The sequence below is a fragment of the Xyrauchen texanus genome, chromosome 8, assembly GCF_025860055.1.
Source record: "Xyrauchen texanus isolate HMW12.3.18 chromosome 8, RBS_HiC_50CHRs, whole genome shotgun sequence".
In the NCBI taxonomy this organism is placed as follows: Eukaryota; Metazoa; Chordata; class Actinopteri; order Cypriniformes; family Catostomidae; genus Xyrauchen; species Xyrauchen texanus.
Window position 1 is genome coordinate 3,730,153 of NC_068283.1, and position 20,151 is coordinate 3,750,303.

At 44.9% G+C, this 20,151-nt stretch overlaps 1 protein-coding gene across 1 annotated transcript; it reads right to left on the reverse strand.

Moving 5' to 3' along the window:
- Positions 1-12,926: 12,926 nt before the first annotated feature.
- Positions 12,927-15,866, reverse strand: LOC127647650 (suppressor of cytokine signaling 3-like). Its single transcript, XM_052132033.1, has 2 exons — positions 15,718-15,866; positions 12,927-15,286 (listed from the first exon to the last, which is right to left on the reverse strand). The coding sequence occupies exon 2, from the start codon at positions 15,180-15,182 to the stop codon at positions 14,553-14,555; it is 630 nt and encodes a 209-aa protein (XP_051987993.1). The 5' UTR covers positions 15,183-15,286; positions 15,718-15,866; the 3' UTR covers positions 12,927-14,552.
- Positions 15,867-20,151: the final 4,285 nt, after the last annotated feature.

Consider the following 20,151-nt stretch of genomic DNA (forward strand, 5'->3'; position numbering starts at 1 on the left):
AAAAAACTTTTAAAAAAAATTAAAAGGGAGAGATGACTCAATATAATTTTTTTCTGGTAATCAACATTATACCACATATGCTGTTGATTAAGCTTAACTTGTACTGAACACAGAATATTCCTTTAAATGTGATGATTGCCCCTTTATTTACTTCTTTTTACCTAAATGCTTTAGCAAAAATATTTGTTTTATTAGTGCAATTAGTTTGCAGGATAAAATTCACAAAACTGATTCTTATCTATGAGGTGTTTGAGCTTGGTGTATGAAACCAACACCAGTCATTGTACTTCCTTGAATGTTCACTCTAACACGTGGTTTCTGTTTTTCACTTGATGTTTTAGTGTCAACGTCAACTTCTGTATTTCTTAAGAAAAGCAGCGAGTGCTGTCCCTCTGACCGACAAAAGCAGTGTGCCACACGACTTTTATGACAAGAGTGAAAGAGAGAGCGAGAGAAGCTGTGACGTAGTGCCATTATGACAGCTCGCTGCATTGCGTAATTACAAAGAAGTTCTTTGGAATCACATGATCACTCGATTAGCTTCTAGAGAAATGTACATTTGATTATGGAGTGCACTGGATATGTCTGGCTGCTGGGTTGCAATTGCAAAAATAACTATGACCAAGTCAGATGTCATGAAACTATCATTTAGATTTGACCAGTTTATCAAAGCAATTTAAAGCTGAAAACAATTACTAGTGGTGCTTTCTATTGCTAATAGTAAGCATTATCATTTAACTAACATGTGACACAGGTTGGCTGGAGCAAAAATATGTTCAGATCAAATTATGATCTAGATTTCGAGATTTTCTCAAAAGCTTTCAATCCTGTCTAAAATCCAGTCTCTTTTTTTAATGCAATATTTTACACATGCATGTATGTTTACACATGTTTTTGCATGTGCATGTTGTATGTGCACACATACAACAGACCATCAGTTTGAATTCTGGTAAATGCAGAAAGTTGAGTTGGTTTGGCATGCATGCATACACAACAACGCAGATGTTTGCACGCCTTGATGTGGCTGGTATGAAAGTGTTTCCTGGTGTCACAGCTCCAGTAGTTCTCATGTGCTGTGACACAGGTGTGCGTTTTCGGTTTACTGTAAACGTCAGTGTAGCAGGAAGAAGAAAATGACAAAGGGTTGTAAGAATCGTGACTGTTTGAGCCCCTTATTTCTCTTTGGTGAGAACTTTTTTCTCCCACTTAACACTCAACATAAAAAGAAATTTATGGGCCTGACATAAAAAAAATTATTTTATTTTATTGCAAAGCTTAAGAGTCTACAGATATATGCACATTTTAAACAAACAATTTTTGATAAAATGGCACCTCTTAAACCCAAAAAACTAGTTCTTAGTCATGACACTACACTTATCTATTAAATGGCGGCAAGAGCAATATGATACCAATGTTCAATAAATAATTTATTTGTAATAATGATCAGAATAAACAAATTGTCTGCGAAGTAATATAGTTTATCAGCATAAATGTAGGCCATTTACATTTGCTAATGTAGTGAGATAATTCCCCTAATTTCATTTCAAGTATAATATATTTTATATTTAATACAGGGGCGGGCCCAGAAGGGTGGCATGGGGTGATAGCTGCCACCCTAAAAATTAGCTTTGTCACCCCACTTGCCACTCCAACTCGGACCCCGCTCATGTCCTGGAGACGGTCCGTAACGGCTTAACCCGTCCATGTCGCCCTTGTTCCATAAAAACTTTCCGCATGTGTCTGGGAGGACACAGCGTTCCGCCTCGGTAGACAAACACCCCCAACCCCCCGATCACAGTGTATGTTTGTGGGGTATATTCGGGAAGCTATGTGCCGCTTAGATGCACTTCACAGTCTAATGACTGTTCTATCGGACTCTTCTGCTCTAAAGGTATTGTTTATGATAAATGTTAGGCTAACCGCTTGGCTCTGGTACCCAATGCTAATGTTAGTTTCTCTTTGAGTGATAGCGGTTGTTTGTGCAAGGCTTGTACTGAGCTTCACTAGACGACTTCTGCCCTCTTCCAGTCTCTTTTGCCTTAGGTGTGTGTTCACAGCCGTGTTTACGGCTGTCACTCCAATTTTTCTGGTACGTGAAATCGTTATAAACATTGGCAAATTTAAAACATGTCTGGGCTTAATGTCCTTTTTAGGTGAAATAACTGCTTACCAGAATACATCTGTCTGCACTGAAGCTACAGGGCTCTAATTCCAACGCTGCTTTTTAGTTTAGTTTAGTTTAGTTTAATTTAGCTTAATTTTTGCTTTGTGTGAGTTAAAACCCTTGTTTGAGTCTGTTATCTCTGTGTCCAGGTTTTGTTAGTTTATTATGATCCTTTTATTTTGTTCATTTTCTCTTGGCTTTTTTCTCAGGAGCTGAGGGCCCCAGTGTACGGGGCTAGCCGTTCCCTGCTAAATGGTGGGGGTGCCACTGTCATGTGCTGAGTGCTGTGTATTCACAACTGATTCACCTGTGTGGATTGTGTGAATGAGTGAACACCTGTGAGTGAAGTGTCTTTTTATAGGGGGATCGCTCCACTCGACTAGCCTAACTGCTTCTGGAAGACTCTGTGTTGTACAAGCAAAGATATGCTTGTTTTGTCTTTTTGAGTGTAAAGCCTATTGCGAACCATGCAGCAGATTTCCTGTGCTCATAATTTGAATACACTTTTAAATGATTGAGTGTCCAGTGCCTTTCTGATACATGTATCTTAAAATAAATAATTATTTAACCATGGTAACCATGTCTCTTGCCCTTTTGTTTTGGAACCACTAACCTGTGTGCCTTTTCTATTTTTGATTGGGTTAGTGTTTCCCTGTTAATTACAGGGTGGCATAGTCATCTTTTGTATTAGTTTTCCGTAAAATATTAGCATCAGCAGCATTCTCCCCCCCTCTGATGGAGCTACAGCTCTATCCTCTACCACCCACTCCACTAAGTGTTGGGGAGTAACTAGCTAAAAGTAGCAACACATTTTTCAATAGCATGACAGTAGCTCAGTCAGCTATTTTCAGAAAACAATGCTGTGAGAGATAGACTTACAGTTACTCCAGTGGCACGCACTGTTGAAAGCTATATAAAGCTCGTCGATTACATCTAATTTTCCACATTTCATGTTTTCTGAAGTTCCCCATCTGTCGCTCACTCGGCATTGTGTCGAATGAAGCGACACTAGGGGACTTTCTTGAAGGCCTCGGTTACCTCTGAACTTGAGAATAGGCCAATGAGAATTTGGCAGACACAATTTGCATGTTAATCCCCCAGACATACGGGTATAAAAGGAGGGAATCGTGCATCTGTTCATTCAGATTTCTTCTTCGGAGACAAGCGGTTGTGCGATCAGCGAGCAGAGATCACTTCTGGTCCACTCACCTCTGTAGATTGTTTGCTGTTGGATCTACGCCGCATATCAGCGGCTTTCTCCCTCTCTGCACGGCAGTGCAGCTTTGCCCCTGGGTGCTTCTCCAGCACTTTTAAAAGAGAGTATTTCCCTAAAAGAGTTTATTTCTCTAAAAGAGCACACACAGCAGGCTTTGAATGTCCTTTTCAGGACGCGTCTTTTTAAAAATACCCTTCCGCCCATGTGTAGTTCCTGGATGCGGTCAATTTCTCTCCACTCCTGACGGTTATAGATGCTGCCTCGTGTGTCTGGGCTGCGATCACACTGAGGCAGCATTTGTGGATGGTTCATGTTCTCACATTGAGAATTTAATCATGGCAACCTTGCGGTCACTGCTTTCCTTCCTAAAAAGGGAACGCCACTCCAGGTGCCCCCTTTGTCGCTCCTTCTTCCCACGGGATTGAGGACGACCCGGCTGGTGATGGAGGCAATTTGGGGATGGCAGCGGTCTTGGTTCCGCTAGGTAGATCCCCACGAACCACCCGGCATGCTTGTTGACTTCCGTCCACTGAGCCCGCTGAGCTGGATGACAAATTGCCTGGGCTGCCGTGAGTGTGGGGTTGGACTGGAACCCTCCATCCTCCCCGCAGCCCTCATGGCTAGACGATTGGTTACTCGGGTCCTCATCCGCTCTCACTACCTTCAACGGGAGGGCGGCCCACGGGTACTCAGATGTCCACCAGGTGGACAGAGCGGTTGCCATCCACCTATGCCCAGAAAACGCAGCCGCCAGGCGTATCAGTATAAGGTCCTCCCCTTCGGCATGTCCCTGTCCCCTCGCGTCTTCACGAAGGTCGCAGAGTTAGCCCTTGCCCCACTAAGGTAAGTGGGCATCCGCATACTCAATTACCTCAAAGACTGGCTCATCCTAGCCCACTCTTGAGAGTCACTGTGCGCCCACAGGGACCAGGTGCTCAGGCACCTCAGCCATCTAGGGCTTCAAGTCAACTGGGAAAAGAGCAAGCTCGCCCCGGTTCAGAGCATCTCTTATCTCAGCATGGAGTTAGACTCAACCAACGAGTGCACATGCGAATTCAGCAGAGGAATTCCCCGACCAGACCCACTACGGGTACTAATTACTCTGTACTTGAATAGGTGCTCCACCAGATGGGCCTTTGTGGAATAATCCCCCTGCGTGTTATAGCGTTGAAATGGCCCCAGCCTTTTTAACTCTATGTGAGAAACATATAGAGAGAAAAGGCGCGGCTGGCGCGGCCTTCTCCCATGCTTGGCACATCGCTTTGTAGTGCAAATCCTGAATGAACAGATGCAAGATTCCATCCTTTTATACCCATATGTTCAGGGGAGGGGCATGCAAATTCTGTCTGCCAAATTCTCATTGGCCTATTCTCAAGTTCAGAGGTAACCGAGGCCTTCAAGGCCTCTACCAGGGAACGGAGGTTACAACAGTATCCTAGACGTTTTATGTCTACTGAAATATCATGTAAAGATATTATGTCAGCGGAACAATTCACTACACACTGAAAGGACTTTAAGTCTGTCACTCTCTGCCTTGTTATCATTCCCATCAAAATGAAAGATGGTGCTTTTGTGAGTAACTTCCATAGTGTAGCTTTTCCAGTAACTAGCAAACATTTTCCAATGATTAGCGCTACATTTGTCGCATTAAATTGCAACTTAATTGATTAACAATTAATCATTCACACTAAACCAATACTGTCATCTCATTCTCTCATATGTACAGCTGAAAACCAAATAATTGAAGTGAATGAATGAATAAATGAATGTGATTAGCTGTCCAAATCAGTGGAATTTTATGAAAGTAGGAACTCACAATGTAGTATACAAATCGTGTAATGCTGTTGAAAAATGCCCATCCCGGTTTGAAAACACCCACTGATTGGGAAATGCCCAATTTTGTTCTGCAGATACACATGTCTTGCCTGAAAGAGGCTTTGTCTTTTTTTTTTTTTTTTTGCGAAATATTCGGTTACTTTATCAATATATTTTGACACGAGTTATATGTAATAAGATCTTTTCTAGTTTTAGTTTATATTTTTTGTAGAAATGTATATGTTCAATTTAATATTGTCCCCCTAATTGTTTGTCAATCTAATTAAATCTAATAAGAAAATATCATGATCATTGTATTTTTTTTTATTCTTCTTCAAATAGCATCAATGTAGTTAGCTCCTTTTTGTTAGTACCTCTTGGTGTAACGAACTACTTTTTTCTCACTTGCCTGTATTTTAAAAACTTAAAAGTTTTAGAGTAGTGTGGCAGCGGGGGCATGGTCGAGTGTTCGTCCGGAGAGAGAGTGGTAACATACGTAACCAAACGTTCCCCTTCTGTCGCTCTCTCCACGTTGTGTCGGAGAAGCGACACTAGGGGACCCATTCCAATCTTGCCATGTGCTGAACCGTGTACGTGAACTGCCGATACAGAGGCGGGCAGGGATTCATCCAGTGTCACGCATCGTCTGTACCCGGCTGCACGTACCCTTCCCCAATGCCCCATACGAACATCGGGATCCTTCTAGTTACCCTGGGAGGGGAACAAGGCGATGTTTGCCAACATGGGAACGGGCCAGCCTGGCTGGGCCTCTATTCTCTCTATGTTTCTCGCATAGAGCAATCACGGCCGGGGCCCTTACACGCATATAGGGAAGGGGTCTTACCCACACCCTGCGGAGACCACACCTGCCCTTTTTCTTGGGGAGGAAAAGTGGTAGACACGTCACACGGCCGTCTTAGGGCTCGTGTGGAAAGTATGGTGCGGTGGTAGATCCCAGCCTCGAAGGGGGAGTTGCTACAGCACGGCGACCGGGCAGCTGTAACTGCCTAAGGGAGACACGGGGTCCGCTCGTAAGGGGACAGAACCGTGGAAATACACACAGGGGGCGTCCGCACAGGAGGCCTTCTACTTTACCTGTGGAGCACCTATACCAGTACAGGGTAGCCATCAGGGTACCCGCAGTGGCTTGGGTCGGCGAGTTCCTCCGCTGAACCGCGGACCCGGAGGGCTGGGGAGGAATCAACCAGGGGCCCGACTCGGAGTGGGGCGCCCTGGGAAGAAGGCGCACTACTTTACCTTGACGTCAGGAAAAGGGCGCTGGGCGCAAGCGATCCACCTGGCCGGGAGGGATTCAACCTCCGGGCGCCTCTCAGGAACCTGAGGATCAGGTCGTGCTTACCCAAAGACTTGCCGTCTACAGGATCGTGGTGGGCGGCGATAGCGGCAACATACACCACAGCCTCCTGTCCAGCCTCTCCTGTAGGAACAGAAGCACTGACCTAATCGTGCATCTCTGTGGGTCTTCGGCTCGGGAAGAACACCAATCTGCGAACAAGTGCCACTTTAGGGCGTAAAGGTGCCTGGTAGAGGGAGCTCTGGCTTGGTTGATGGTATTCACAACGGTCGCCGGTAAGCCGGCTAGCTCTTCCACGTCCCGTCCAGGGACCAGACGTGGAGGTTCCAGAGGTCTGGGCACGGGTGCCAGAGCGTGCCCCGTCCCTGAGAGAGGAGGTCCTTTCTCAGGGGAATTTGCCAGGGAGGAGCTGTCGCGAGGAGCCTGAGTTCTGAGAACCAAGTCCGAGTGGGCCAGTAGGGGGCCACCAAGGTGACTTGCTCCTCGTCCTCACCTGACCTTGCACAGCACTGGTGCAAGAAGGCTCACTGGGGAAAATGCGTACTTGCGCAGCCCCGAGGGCCAGCTGTGTGCCAGCGCGTCTGTCCCGAGGGGAGCCTCTGTTAGGGCGTACCAGAGCGGGCAGTGGGAGGTTTCCTGGGCGGCGAACAGGTCTACCTGGGCCTTGCCAAACCGTTCCCAAATCAGCTGGACCGACTGGGGGTGAAGCCTCCACTCCCCGCCGGGCAGGCGTTGTCGTGATAGAGCGTCCGCTACGACGTTGAGCTTGCCGAGGATGTGAGTGGCACGCAGCTCTTGAGTCTTGACTTGAGTCGCTGCTGGCTCCATAGGAGGAGACGGCGGGTGAGTTGTGACATGTGGCGGGAGCGTACGCCGCCTTGGCGATTTATGTACGCCACCACCGTGGTGCTGTCCGATCTCAAGAGGACATGTTTGTCCCGAACTAACGGGAGGAACTTCCTGAGAGCAAGAAGGACGGTCAGCAACTCCAGGCAATTGATGTGCCCGCTGCACACGGCACCCCACCCGGACCGGGAGGCGTCGGTTGTGACCAGGACGCGTCGGGACACCTGCTGCAGGGGCACTCCTGCCCGTAAAAAGCAGAGGTCTGTCCAGGGTCGGAGTGTTTTGAGGCAGGCGGGGGTGATCCTTACCCGATGCGTGCCGCGGTGCCATGCGTGTCTCGGGACTCGAGTCTGGAGCCAGTGCTGGAGTGGTCTCATATGCATCAACCCCAGCGGCGCGACCGCCGCGGAGGACGCCATATGCCCCAGGAGCCTCTGGAAAAGTTTTAGAGGGACCACTGTGCCTGGCTTGAAGGAAGCGAGGCAGTCCAGCACTGACTGAGCACGCTCGCTCGTGAGACGTGCTGTCATTGAGACTGAGTCTAACTCCAACCCGAGAAAAGAGATGCTCTGAACCGGAGTGAGCTTGCTCTTTTCCCAGTTGACCTGGAGCCCCAAGCGGCTGAGGTGCCGGAGCACCTGGTCTCTGTGTGTGCATAGTAACTCTCGAGAGTGTGCTAGGATGAGCCAGTCGTCGAGGTAGTTGAGAATGCGGATGCCGGCTACTCGTAGCGGGGCAAGGGCCGCCTCTGCGACTTTCGTGAAGACGCGAGGGACAGAGACAGGCCGAAGGGCGGACTTTGTACTGAAACGCCTGGCCATCGAACGCGAACCGTAGGAAGGGTCGGTGTCGTGGCAGAATTGAGACGTGGAAGTACGCGTCCTTCAGGTCCACCGCTGCGAACCAATCTAGATGCTGAACGCCAGCCAGAATATTTCTCTGCGTAAGCATTTTGAACGGGAGTTTTAACAAGGCCCGATTGAAAACTCGCAAGTCCAGGATTGGTCGTAAGCCGCCGCCTTTCTTGGGTACAATGAAGTAAGGGCTGTAGAAACCCTTCCTCATTTCGGTTGGAGGGACGGGCTCTACCGCGCCCTTGGCTAAGAGGGTTGCGATTTCCGTGCGCAGGGAACTGCCGTGCTCCCCGTGTACTGCGAAAAAGCGGACGCCCCTGAAGGGGGCGGGAGCCGGGCAAACTGAATTGTGTAACCGAGTGGAATGGTCCGGTGCAGCCAGCGTGATGCGTTGGGAAGCGAAAGCCATGCTTCCCAGCTCTGCGCTAGGGGCACCAAAGGGACGAGTATTTTGGACGTACCCGGCGGGGCCTCGCAGCGGGCGGAACAGGTAATGCAGCGTCGGGCGGCTTCGTTGCGGCCTGAGGCTGAGGTGCTGAGAATAGTCTCAAAGCACTTACCTTGCTCAGCGCGCCCGGCAGGGGGCGGGTTCTTGACTGAGGAGGAGGTCTGATGTTGGCGTCCTCTGGACTCGTCTGAACCGGCCGGCCAGGGGAAAGTCGTGGGCAGGCGGAAGGGGGATCGCCGCGTCCGGTGTACCGGGACTGTTGTGATCTGAAACCACATTGCCGTGAAAACGGCATTTGCGGGCCAGGTGACCCAGAGGCAAAGGAAATAGCTCTTTTATTGAGAATGTGGGTACCACAGCCCCCGTCAGGGGGTGTGGTAAATGAAAAAACAAAGGATTCTACCACCTCCGGAGCTAACGTCTTCGGCTCTGGGTCGGCTGTCTCAGGAACGCTTGGGAGCCTTCCGGGTCCTGGAGGGGGTTCGTGAGACAGGGGGCGTGCGCCGCCTGCGGAGTGCTCGACGCTGGGGCTGAGAGCTGGGCCCGGGTTGAGGCGGAGCAGGAGCTGGTTTCCTCGCAGGGGGACGCCTCGGCGGGCAGGACGGACAAGGGCCCGTAGCGGCAGGTCTGCGGCGGGGCATGATGTGCGAAATGGCCTCCGTCTGCTTCTTCACCGCGGAGAACTGTTGGGCGAAGTCTTCGACGGTGTCACCGAAAAGGCCAATCTGGGAGACAGGTGCGTCCAGGAAGCGGTTTTTGTCAGCCTCACGCATCTCGACCAGGTTGAGCCAAAGATGGCGTTCCTGGACCACTAGGGTGGCCATCGTCTGTCCGAGTGCCTGCGCTGTGGCCTTCGTCGCTCTCAGGGCGAGGTCGGTCGCTAAGCGCAGTTCCTGCAGCACATCAGGATCAGGTCCACCCCCGTGCATGTTTCTGAGAGCTTTGGCCTGGTGGACTTGCAGGAGGGCCATCGCATGCAGGGTGGAGGCAGCGCGTCCAGCCGTAGTGTAGGCCTTCGCGTTAGCGAGGATGTTGTCCTACAGGGCTTGGACGGGAGTACGGGCGACCCCGCCAGGAGGTAGGGCTACCGGGGCATAGATGGTGCGCAACTGCCCTATCAACCTGGGGAATCGCGTCGTACCTGTGGCGCTCTCCGCCGTCGAGGGTGGAGAGAGTGGAGCGGGTGGCACCTAGACGAGCGGAGAGCGGGGCTCTCCACGTAGACGTCAGCTCATTATGCACCTCCGGAAGAAAGGGACCGGGGGATGCGAGGCCGCGAACGCGCGCTGCCCCCAGGAACCAATCATCCAACCGAGAAGGCTGTGGGGAGGATGGAGGGTTCCAGTCCAACCCCATGCTCAAGGCGGCCCGGGCAAGCATGTCGGACATCTGAGCGTCGGCCTCAGCCTGGGCCTGCTGGCCCGAGGCGGCAGTCCAGGGAGTCCTCGGCATCAGACACCGCACTCTCCGATGCAGCGGCGAGCTCATCTGCTTCGGACTCGGGAGGATAGACAGCCGGGCCGTGAGGCGAGCCGCTATCGCCGCGAGCGTGGACGGAGACCAGCGAGTGTGTCGGGGAACGGGAGGTTCGCGGGGGGCTACCTGGCGAAACTGCACCCGCTGCCGCCCCCAAATCGCCCCCAGCGCCAACCGCACCGTCCTTAATTCCGTGGGAAGAAGGAGCAATGCGGGGTGCAGCTGGGGTGGCTTGCTTTCTGTTGAAAGCGAGCCGTGACCGCAAGGTGGTCATGTTCTCGCAGTGAGAACATGAACCATCCACAAACGCCGCCTCGGTGTGATCGCGGCCCAAACACACGAGACAGCGCCTGTGGCCGTCTGAAGCAGAGAGCACTCTACCGCATCCAGGAACGACACAGGGGCGGAAAGGCATCTTGAAAAAGACGCGTCCTTAAAAGGACGTTCAACGCCGCTGTGTTTGCTCTTTTAGAGAAAATTACTCTTTTAGTAAAAACTCTTTTAATACACAGTGTGTGTGTGTACGTGTCTGCGCTGTCGAAGCGCTCAGGGGCAACAATGCACGCCGTGCACTGAGAAGGAGACAGCCGCTGTTGTGCGCCGTCAAGATCCAACAGCATGCAGATCGTCAGAGGAAAACAGGAACGTTTAAGTGACGTGTAACTCGCAGCAAACTGCAGACAGACCATCGGTTCCGAAGAAATTTTCTGAATGAACTCCCGTATTTGCGCCGCTTAAATACCCGTACGTCCGGGGGCGGGACATGCAAATACTGGCTGCCAACTCTCATTGGCCTTTTTTCATAGATCAGAGGTGAATATCGGCGCTCAAGAGAGACCCCTAGTGTCGCTTCTCCAACACAACGTGGAGAGAGCGACAGAAGGGGAAGAGTGCATACACCTGAGCCCGATAATGACTAACACCTGTTTCTAATTGCAGTAAGCATCGGGGAGAGCGATAAAGAGGGGCCATGCCAGAGACCAGGGGGGAGACCTACCAGATAGAAAGCGAATTATCTGAATTATGATTTGATCTAATGAGTATTGTGCTGAAAAGCAATTTTTTTGTTTGTTTAATTAAAAGTCCTACCTTGAGTAGAAATCCTGTGTTTCCCGTTTCCTCCTTTCCCACCCAACGAAGTGGCTTGTAGCTACAGTGTCTACAGTTTCAAAGTAGCTTCCCCAACACTGCCAAGCAATATAGCAACTTGGGACATTAATATAGAATACAGAATTTAATATGTGATCATAATTTTATAAATCACCATGCCCTTAAGCAAAGCATTTTACTCCTTTTAACTAGTGTGCTAGTTAATTTTTACATTTAACTTTAATGTAGTGTGCATTGTGTTGAAATGAAAAGCCTACAAATGTAATTTAATTTAATACAAATTTTAATTATTTAAAACTTATTTTTTATTTTGCATTTTTTATGTTGCAATGATATATGTGGCGATGTATACTGCAGATCCTGCCACATGTACTCACACATTGTCTTACACATAAACACATACACACTCATTTTCTATCACACATTCTCAGACAAACCCTCACACACTTCCCAGCTGTGTAAGTACATGCATTCCAGTGCCGTTAGGTACACCACAACAAAGCGTGACTTCAGAAACCTGATTGGTTTCCCAGAAGAATGAGTTCAAAAGTTGCAACAGTCACACATCTTCCCCTTTATTACAGTCTCTACTGAGTAAAGCGAACAAACTAAGTTAGCAAAATCTTTTCAATTATGGGAGATCAGCTGTCCGTTTTCACACTAGACTGGAAAAAAAAAAGACTTTTTATCAATTATGCTTAAATGCTTGAAAGTTTCTTTGCAGACAAATATATTAATATGAATTATACCTATATAGGAAATTCTTCACCCCAAAAAAATGTGATTAAATACTTATTTAAAGACTAATTCAAGACTTTGTGTGTGTGTGTGTGTGTGTGTGGCGTGTATTTATCACTTTGTGGGGACCAAATGTCCCCATAAGGATAGTAAAACCCGAAATTTTTGACCTTGTGGGGACATTTTGTCAGTCCCCATGAGGAAAACAGCTTATAAATCATACTAAATTATGTTTTTTGAAAATGTAAAAATGCAGAAAGTTTTCTGTGAGGGTTAGGTTTAGGGGTAGGGTTAGGTTTAGGGGATAGAATATAAAGTTTGTACAGTATAAAAACCATTATGTCTATGGAAAGTCCCCATATAACATGGAAACACGTGTGTGTGTGTGTGTGTGTGTGTGTGCGTGTATAGGGACAACAATTAACAATTAAGTTAACTAATAACTTAGTTTGGGTATAAAAGTTCCTTAGTAATCAAGCAAATAGAATCTGTTGATTTAACTTTATGAGAAAATATAATTTTATAGTTATTTCTTTTCAGTTGAAACCAACACATTATGCTCTAGAAACTATAGTTTGTTTTCTCTCTTATGTAATTTCTTGCTTTATGTCATGCTATGTAATAATAAGTCACTTTTGTTATCCAAGGTTGTTCCCTTAAATACTCTGTAAAACATTGACTGTAATACAGAGCGTCCTCATATAAGTCAAAGTGTTACTGGAAGAGTCTTGTCAGACACAGAGGGGAGGAACATTCCCGCTCCCTAACATGAATATCTCTGAATTAAATTTAACCTTTCCAGAAGAGATTCACTCCAGGCATGTGAATCATAAACGACAGCTGTACCTTAGATTAATTCAGATTATGAACAATTTCATACATTTTCACAAAGAACGACTGTATTCTGTTCTTGCGGTAATAAACTGCAAAAGACAAGTCTGAAAAAAGGAATAACCAAACACATGGCTTTTGTTTGTACAAAAATAGTGCTCTTTAATAAATTATTGAAATGCTTTATAAATATAACTATGCAACGTCGAGACAAATGGTTCGTACAACTTTACAAAAGATAACCAATCTGAATTTATCTTCATATCTGTAAACAATATCTTGTATGGCAAGGTGAAACATGGGCATTCTTAAGACAGACAATACCTGTGTGTGTTAATACATTCAATAACAAGCAGTCTTTTTAAACTGCTCCAGACATACAACCACATTTCCTGTCAAACTACACTTTGGATCTAAACCGTCCTCCTCAAACTCTAAAATCAGACAGTAAATTTGTTCCAAGTGTTGCTCTTTCAAGTATAAACAGAATGCTGACATGTGTCCATGATGGATGATTCTCACAAAACCTGTCAGGAAAATGACCTGGTCTTATATTAACCCAAAAAGAAAATAAAAAAATAAGATTTTTTACATTGTTACATTATTTTCATGTCAGTTATGGACATTTAACCCACACAATTCTCAGTACCCCAATGCAAAAAAAGACGGTCATGGCGATATTCTCTCTACTGCAACATGAAAGAAAATGATATATTATTTAAACTGTAAAGGGTTTATACATCATAATAGCTTTATATATATTATAGTCAAGAGGATCATCATTGAAAACAATTGAAATAGCAAAAGTAAAATGTCCAACACATTTCAGTAATGAGAATTGGGGGACATCATGTGCTTAAGTGTCCTGAAAATAATGGCACAATGTAAAAATTTTATACAAAATATAATCTCTCTCTCTTTTTCCAAATGTTTTTTTTTTTTATTGATTTGGGGTTAAGTACAAAATTATTCGTGAGAATCACCCCCATCTTTATATACTTTATATGTGTCCTTCTCAGTGTTCAGTCTTAAACTTCTTTGGCTCCTTTGTTCCCTTCTAGAAGTCATTTCTCAACAGCAAGTCTGCTCTGCCTCTGCTATGCAGTTACTCACTTCTTCCTTTTTTCCTTGAAAGGCACAAAAATTTACTTGGAAGAAGGTGGCGGCTGGTTCCTGTTAAACAGCTTGCTGTCTCTGTGCTGATTTGTGGGAGCGCAGAGGCTGTGATTGGCAATACTGGCACTGGTACAGGTACAAAAACAGTACAAGTGGCAATTCATTGACAGACTGGCACTTGAACATCAGTCACATAAGAAAAGACTAGCGTTGCTGGTCACAGGCATGTGTGGTGTCCCCACCAGGCTTCTCCAGAAAGACCAGAAATGTATGATGGTCCAAGCCATGAGCGGTACTAAGATGACATCTTTGGTGTGGGGCATTCTGATCTTTAGAGCAGACAACTGGTCGTCTCTTTGTCGGATGGGGGCACAAGGAATATCTAGGAGGGCAGTGCCCCCTCTAGCCCCCAATTTGACCTGGCCATGGTCTAAGCCAGTCTTTTTAGTAGGGGCATTAATGATAGCACTAAAAATCACAATGAAGGGCTCAACAACTCAGCCCATTAAGCCCCAACCTAAAGCATATCTCCTGTTGCATCTGCCAAACAAGCTTCAATGTCCTCATTGCTTCTTGTTTCTTCATTCAACACAGCCACCGTTATGTTCAACAGCTCTATCGATTTAGATAGGAGCGTCATACTCCTGTAAGAATTCTTTAAGTTGTTGAGGCAGCTGGTCTCTTTTGCTGGAAACGTCTATGTGTCCGTTCACCGTCTTCCTGCATAGATGCTGCAGGGAGGACATGGTGCATGGTAGGGGCCTCAAGAGCTCCAGTGGGATTTTATCACCTCCTGAGTAAATGTAGTACGCACTTCGAGAGTTTCCTATCGACAGCGGACTCCTGGACAATGGCATGTAGTGATGGACGAGTTTGAGCACACAGTCAAAGCGAGGCACGGACTGCATGCTCTTGGTGTCCGTCTGGAGGAAAAAGGACTTGTTGTCGCACTGGACTCGCAAGTTCTTGGTGCCTGACTCGGTCTTGACGCTGAGCGTGAAGAAGTGCCGATTGTCCGAGCTGTCTCGGACTAGAAAGGTCCCGCTGGGCTCCAAGTTCAACATGTGATTTGCATCTTTGCCGCTGATGGGGCCCCAGTAGAAGCCACTCTCTTGAAGCTTCAGAGCAGCGTGTTGCACCATCTGATATTGCAGTTTGGAGCTGAAGGTCTTGTAACGGTGAGCTGGCAGTCGCATGTTTGCATCAAACAGGCTGCTGCTCATTGCGCTGTCAAACTTGCTGTGGGTTACCATGGCGCTGTGCACAAAACTTAGGCTGCCGGTATCACGCTCTATATGCAGCTCTGGTGAAGTGAATTACAGAGAAGTGTGAGCCTCTTAAAGCCGGTTACAGGAACCTGAAAAGGAAGATATCAGATTAGTATCCTACAGGAAATAAGCATACAATAGGACAGGTGTTTCAATGTTTTCAGGGGACAAGACTTGAGTAAATCTACAACATTTATAATATTGACATTTAGATCTGTAAGAAAGGAAGCTTAAAGTTTCAAGCCAGTTATCAAATCAACACAAATACGTTGTTCTATAATTTAAGAATAAAGTACATGTACTTTAAAGATACTAAAGATTTTTATTTGTTTCAGCCTATTGAATGCTCTTCTTTTCCTTGAGGATTGTGATCAATGACCAGAACGTTTAAGAAAAATATTTCTTACACCTTAATTACTAGTATACACGATATTTAGCCTATAAACATGTGTACATTAGGGATTTATTGTCACTTAGTTTGCCATAAACTACATAAAAGTAATCTTTGAGTCTGTCTTACCTTAATGTTTCTTTTGGTAGACGAGAACTTTTTGTTATATCCAATGTAGTAAGCTTGTACTCTGCGTGAACTCGTCTCTTAGAGAAGTTAAGAGAAATTAGTGTTTCTTCAAGGCTCTTGTGCTGAAAGTACTGTTATTTGTACTCGTGTGCTCCTCACATGTTTTCGTTTGACTCCTCCCTCAATAGGGCTTTTCCAGTAAGGGTAGGCTGTAATACTATTCCTGGTACTACAAATGCTCTTCCCCTCCCCAGCTGTTCTCTTCAACATCTTACTGTAAACGTATTCCTTACTACATCACATGAACAGATCGCGTTGCCTATCAACAGCTCGATATTTATATTTACGGAATTTTATACGTATCTTCAGGCACAAATCTGCGTCATAATACACCTCTAATAAAAGAGGTTCTAGGCCCTTGTATCTTTTAGGGTAGTGTTTCCCATAATTATGATACATGTAGACATGTTTGTGTCAAAGAGCGTAACTATGTTGAATTCAAACGCGTACATAGCTCGCAAAGTTGACAGGATATACTTGCCGTTCATATTAGTTGTGATGGTATCCGGATCTGTCCACAAGAGGGCGCTAAGATTTCCACCTACTGTTGGGAAACTTTAATATATATATTATATTATATTAATTATATTATATTATGTTGATATGCAGGGCACATATGGGGCTTTTTTAAGTGGGGGAAATAGATTTGTTGTGCACTCACTTTGACAGATTCAATCACAATAGAAATTTATTTGTTCATAGAATAATGGAAATGTTATGAAATGCCAAATGTGATTGAAATTAACAGGAAATAGTGCACACTTTTCTGAAGTGGTTAATTTGAAAAACCATTAGCTTAATTTGTTACTAAAAAATAAAATAAAAATATCATCTTGCTGTCTCAAAAGTATTTGCATAATTTGACACATTCTGACCCATAACTATTGCCCTATATCTACAGTAAGTGTGGGTTAAAAAGTTGTCACTTTTTATTAATTTTTTTATTTATTTATTGTTATTATTTATTTTCACACAAATTGTGATGCTCGATCAATACTCAATAAAATGCTATGTATTTATAATACGTTGTAAAAAAAAAAAAAAGGTATAAAGTGATTCAAATATATTTTATACATTAAAATATGATCAAACATATAAACATAGTATTATTAGTTTAAAAAAATACTTTTAACAGAACTCTAGCAAATAATAATAATCTGGAAATACAGTGTTCCAACTTTTGTGAAATCTAGTATTTTATGAAAATCTATTTTGGACAGTTTTTTGGACACTTTTAAATTGGCATGTATGTATCATCTATGTAAATAAATATGCAGACAAATCCAGTTTGACAAAACAGATAGAAACAATAGAAACAACAGTCTGGAATGGCATGTGAACGGTGAAGTTGTTGTTTCCTGAAAATTATGTATCTATTTCTCATGATATCCTCAAGCAGAATTGTAAACTGAAATTACCATCAAAACACGGGCAGTCCAACAGACCAAGAAAAAGGAAGAGAAAGACATCCTGTGTCTCTCATTAGAAACTGGACACAAGAGTTGTGTGGTAAGAGTGTTTTCTTCTGATCAGAGAAAGTTACTAGTGGACTTTCCAGACCCTTGTCAAGCAGAGAGTTTCGCAAAGAAAGAAATGACAAGACAACTAGATTACTGAACTTTAGGCTTAGGGGGTTGTTCAAATCCCTTAGGCTATGTATGAATAATAGCGTAGCACCAATAATTAATTTTGAAATCTTGGCAATCATATCAACATACATAGCATCAACAACATACATGCTATAAAATAGCATTATAGAATAAAATAGAAAAGCATCCTGAGAATCAAAGGTATCACCCTCATAAGAAGGGTTCCTGCTTTTAGTCCTTGTAAGCCAAATACACACATTGGTATTATACAGTAAAATCAACAAACCGTATGCTTGGCTGCATACTCTATTCACACATTTCAATGACAGCTCATTATAGTACACAAGACTAAAGCAGGAATAATATGTTCCACACAGCATTTGTCAGACTATACATTGCACAGAGCAAATATGTGTTGTTGTATAATTGCCGTGTATAGGATCCAGGAAGGTTTTTTCAATCATATTTAAATGAGACAGTTAATATTAAAAGGAGGGTTTCATGTAAATCTCACGTGGTTGCTAATTCAGGAAAGCGCAGCCCCTTATCGATGGCATCTTATAAAATTATTTCTTTGTTCAGTAATGGAGATGTACTGTAGGTCAAGAAAGACAAAGTTTTGGAATTAAATGTGTCTTTGCTGGTCAGTGAATATTGCTGTTGCACATAAAATAATCCAATTTCACATGAGTAATTTGGTCATTATGAATTCTATGTTACATTGAGGAAGAAGTATTTTTCAGCTCTGCAAAGCTTTAGTATTTTCTGTTCTAATTACAACTTTCCTCCCCTGCAAATTCACAAGAAAAGGGAGTTGATATTTCACATGCAGTGAAATTTGTAAAATATACATTGAATCAAAAACAATATTGTTTTATTCACTTAAAATATTTTTTATCAACCTTAAATCTTGTTTTATCCTCTTGAAATCCTCTTTTATCCACTTAAATTCTTGTTTTATACACTTAAAATATTTTTTATCAACCTTAAATCTTGTTTTATACTGAAAATATTGCTTTTTCCACTTAAAAATCCTCTTTTATCCACTTAAAATCTGGTTTTATCAACATTAAATCTGGTTTTATCCACATAAAATCTTGTTTTGTCAACTTAAAATATTGTTTTATCCACTTAAAATATTGTTTTGTCAACTTAAAATCTTGTTTTATCAACCTAAAATCTTGTTTCATCAACAAATATATTGTTTTATCCACTTAAATTCTTGTTTTATCCACTTAAAATCCTCTTTTATCCACTTAAAATCTGGTTTTATCAACCTAAAATCTTGTTTTATCCACTTAAATTCTTGTTTTATCCATTTAAAATATTTTTTCATCAACAAAAATATATTTTTTAAAGCTGCCTTATGTGCCTGGGCTCTGATCACACGCATGCAGCGTTTTATGAATGGTTCATGTTCTCAGTGCGAGAACATAGCCATGGCAAAATTGCGGTCGGCCACTTCAGCCGCCCCCCGTGTCGTTCCTTTTTCCCATGGGATTGAGGACGACCCAGCTGGCGATTTGGGGATGACAACGGGCTCGGTTTCGCTGGCTAAATCTCCACGAACCACCCGCCCCCCGGCACGCTTGCTTGCTTTTGTCCGAACTCGGGATGAGTGTGGCTCGCCTCGTGGCCAGCCGGCATTCTCCCTTGGATGACAATATCGCCGCTGCATCTGAGAACGTCACAGCGGCGTCTGATGCTGATGACTCGTCTGGGTTGCCACCTTCGGGTCTGCTCGCCCAGTCTGAGGCTGATGCGCAGATGTCTGCTATGCTTTCCCGGGCCGCCGTGAGCACGAGGCTGGACTGGAAACCTCCGTCCCCCCCTCACAGCTACTCGATCGGTTCCTCGGGGGCAGGGTGCCGCTCATAGTGTCGAGCACCTCGCAGGCGGCGTATGCCCCCCGTCTCCAGGACCCCTTCCAGGACCAGGAAAGCTCCGAAGCGCTCCTGAGACGGGTGACCTGCCCGGTATGTCAAAAGCGATCATCCCGTTAGTCCCCCTTGCACGGAGTTTGAATGCATGGCTTTCACTTCCCAATCCATCTAGCTGGCTGGCCAGGACCATCCGACTCGGCTACGTGATTCAGTTCACCCAGCTCCCACCTTGTTTCAGCGGTGTTCGCTCCACTTCCGTGCATGGCGAGAAAGCCAGCACCTTAGGAGCAGAGATCACGACCCTGCTCCTCAAGCCCGTCCCTCCAGCCGAGATGGAGAAGGGTTTCTACAGCCCTTACCTCATCATACCCAAAAAAAGCGGCAGGTTACGACCAATCTTGGACCTGCGGGCCGGGCCTTACACAGACTCCCATTCAAAATGCTCACGCAGAAACAGATTCTTACCTGCGTTCGACAGCTAGATTGGTTCACAGCGGTAGACCTGAAGGACCCGTACTTCCACATCTCCATTCTGCCTCGACACCAACCCTTCTTACGGTTTGCGTTCCATCCTTCTTCCCTTATATTGCAGTATTGAAGATATACAAAGAACACCATCACAAACAAAAATGAAAGATTCATTATTTTCAGGAAGCAGTGACTGTGAGGACCTCCATGTGTTGTTGTGTGGAATAAGCTGATATTTGGGGAAAATCTTTCTGATATTGATTATTCATTTCAAGATTAACAACAGGTTATGTCAGTTAGACTATATTTTGTTACACAGAATTTGCCAATGTTTGCCAAAAGACATACTGCTTCCATGTTCATGTTAAATCTGTATTTTTAAAATAGAAATGTGTTTTGGTTTCTCCCTATTTTAATGTCACTTTTACCATTAA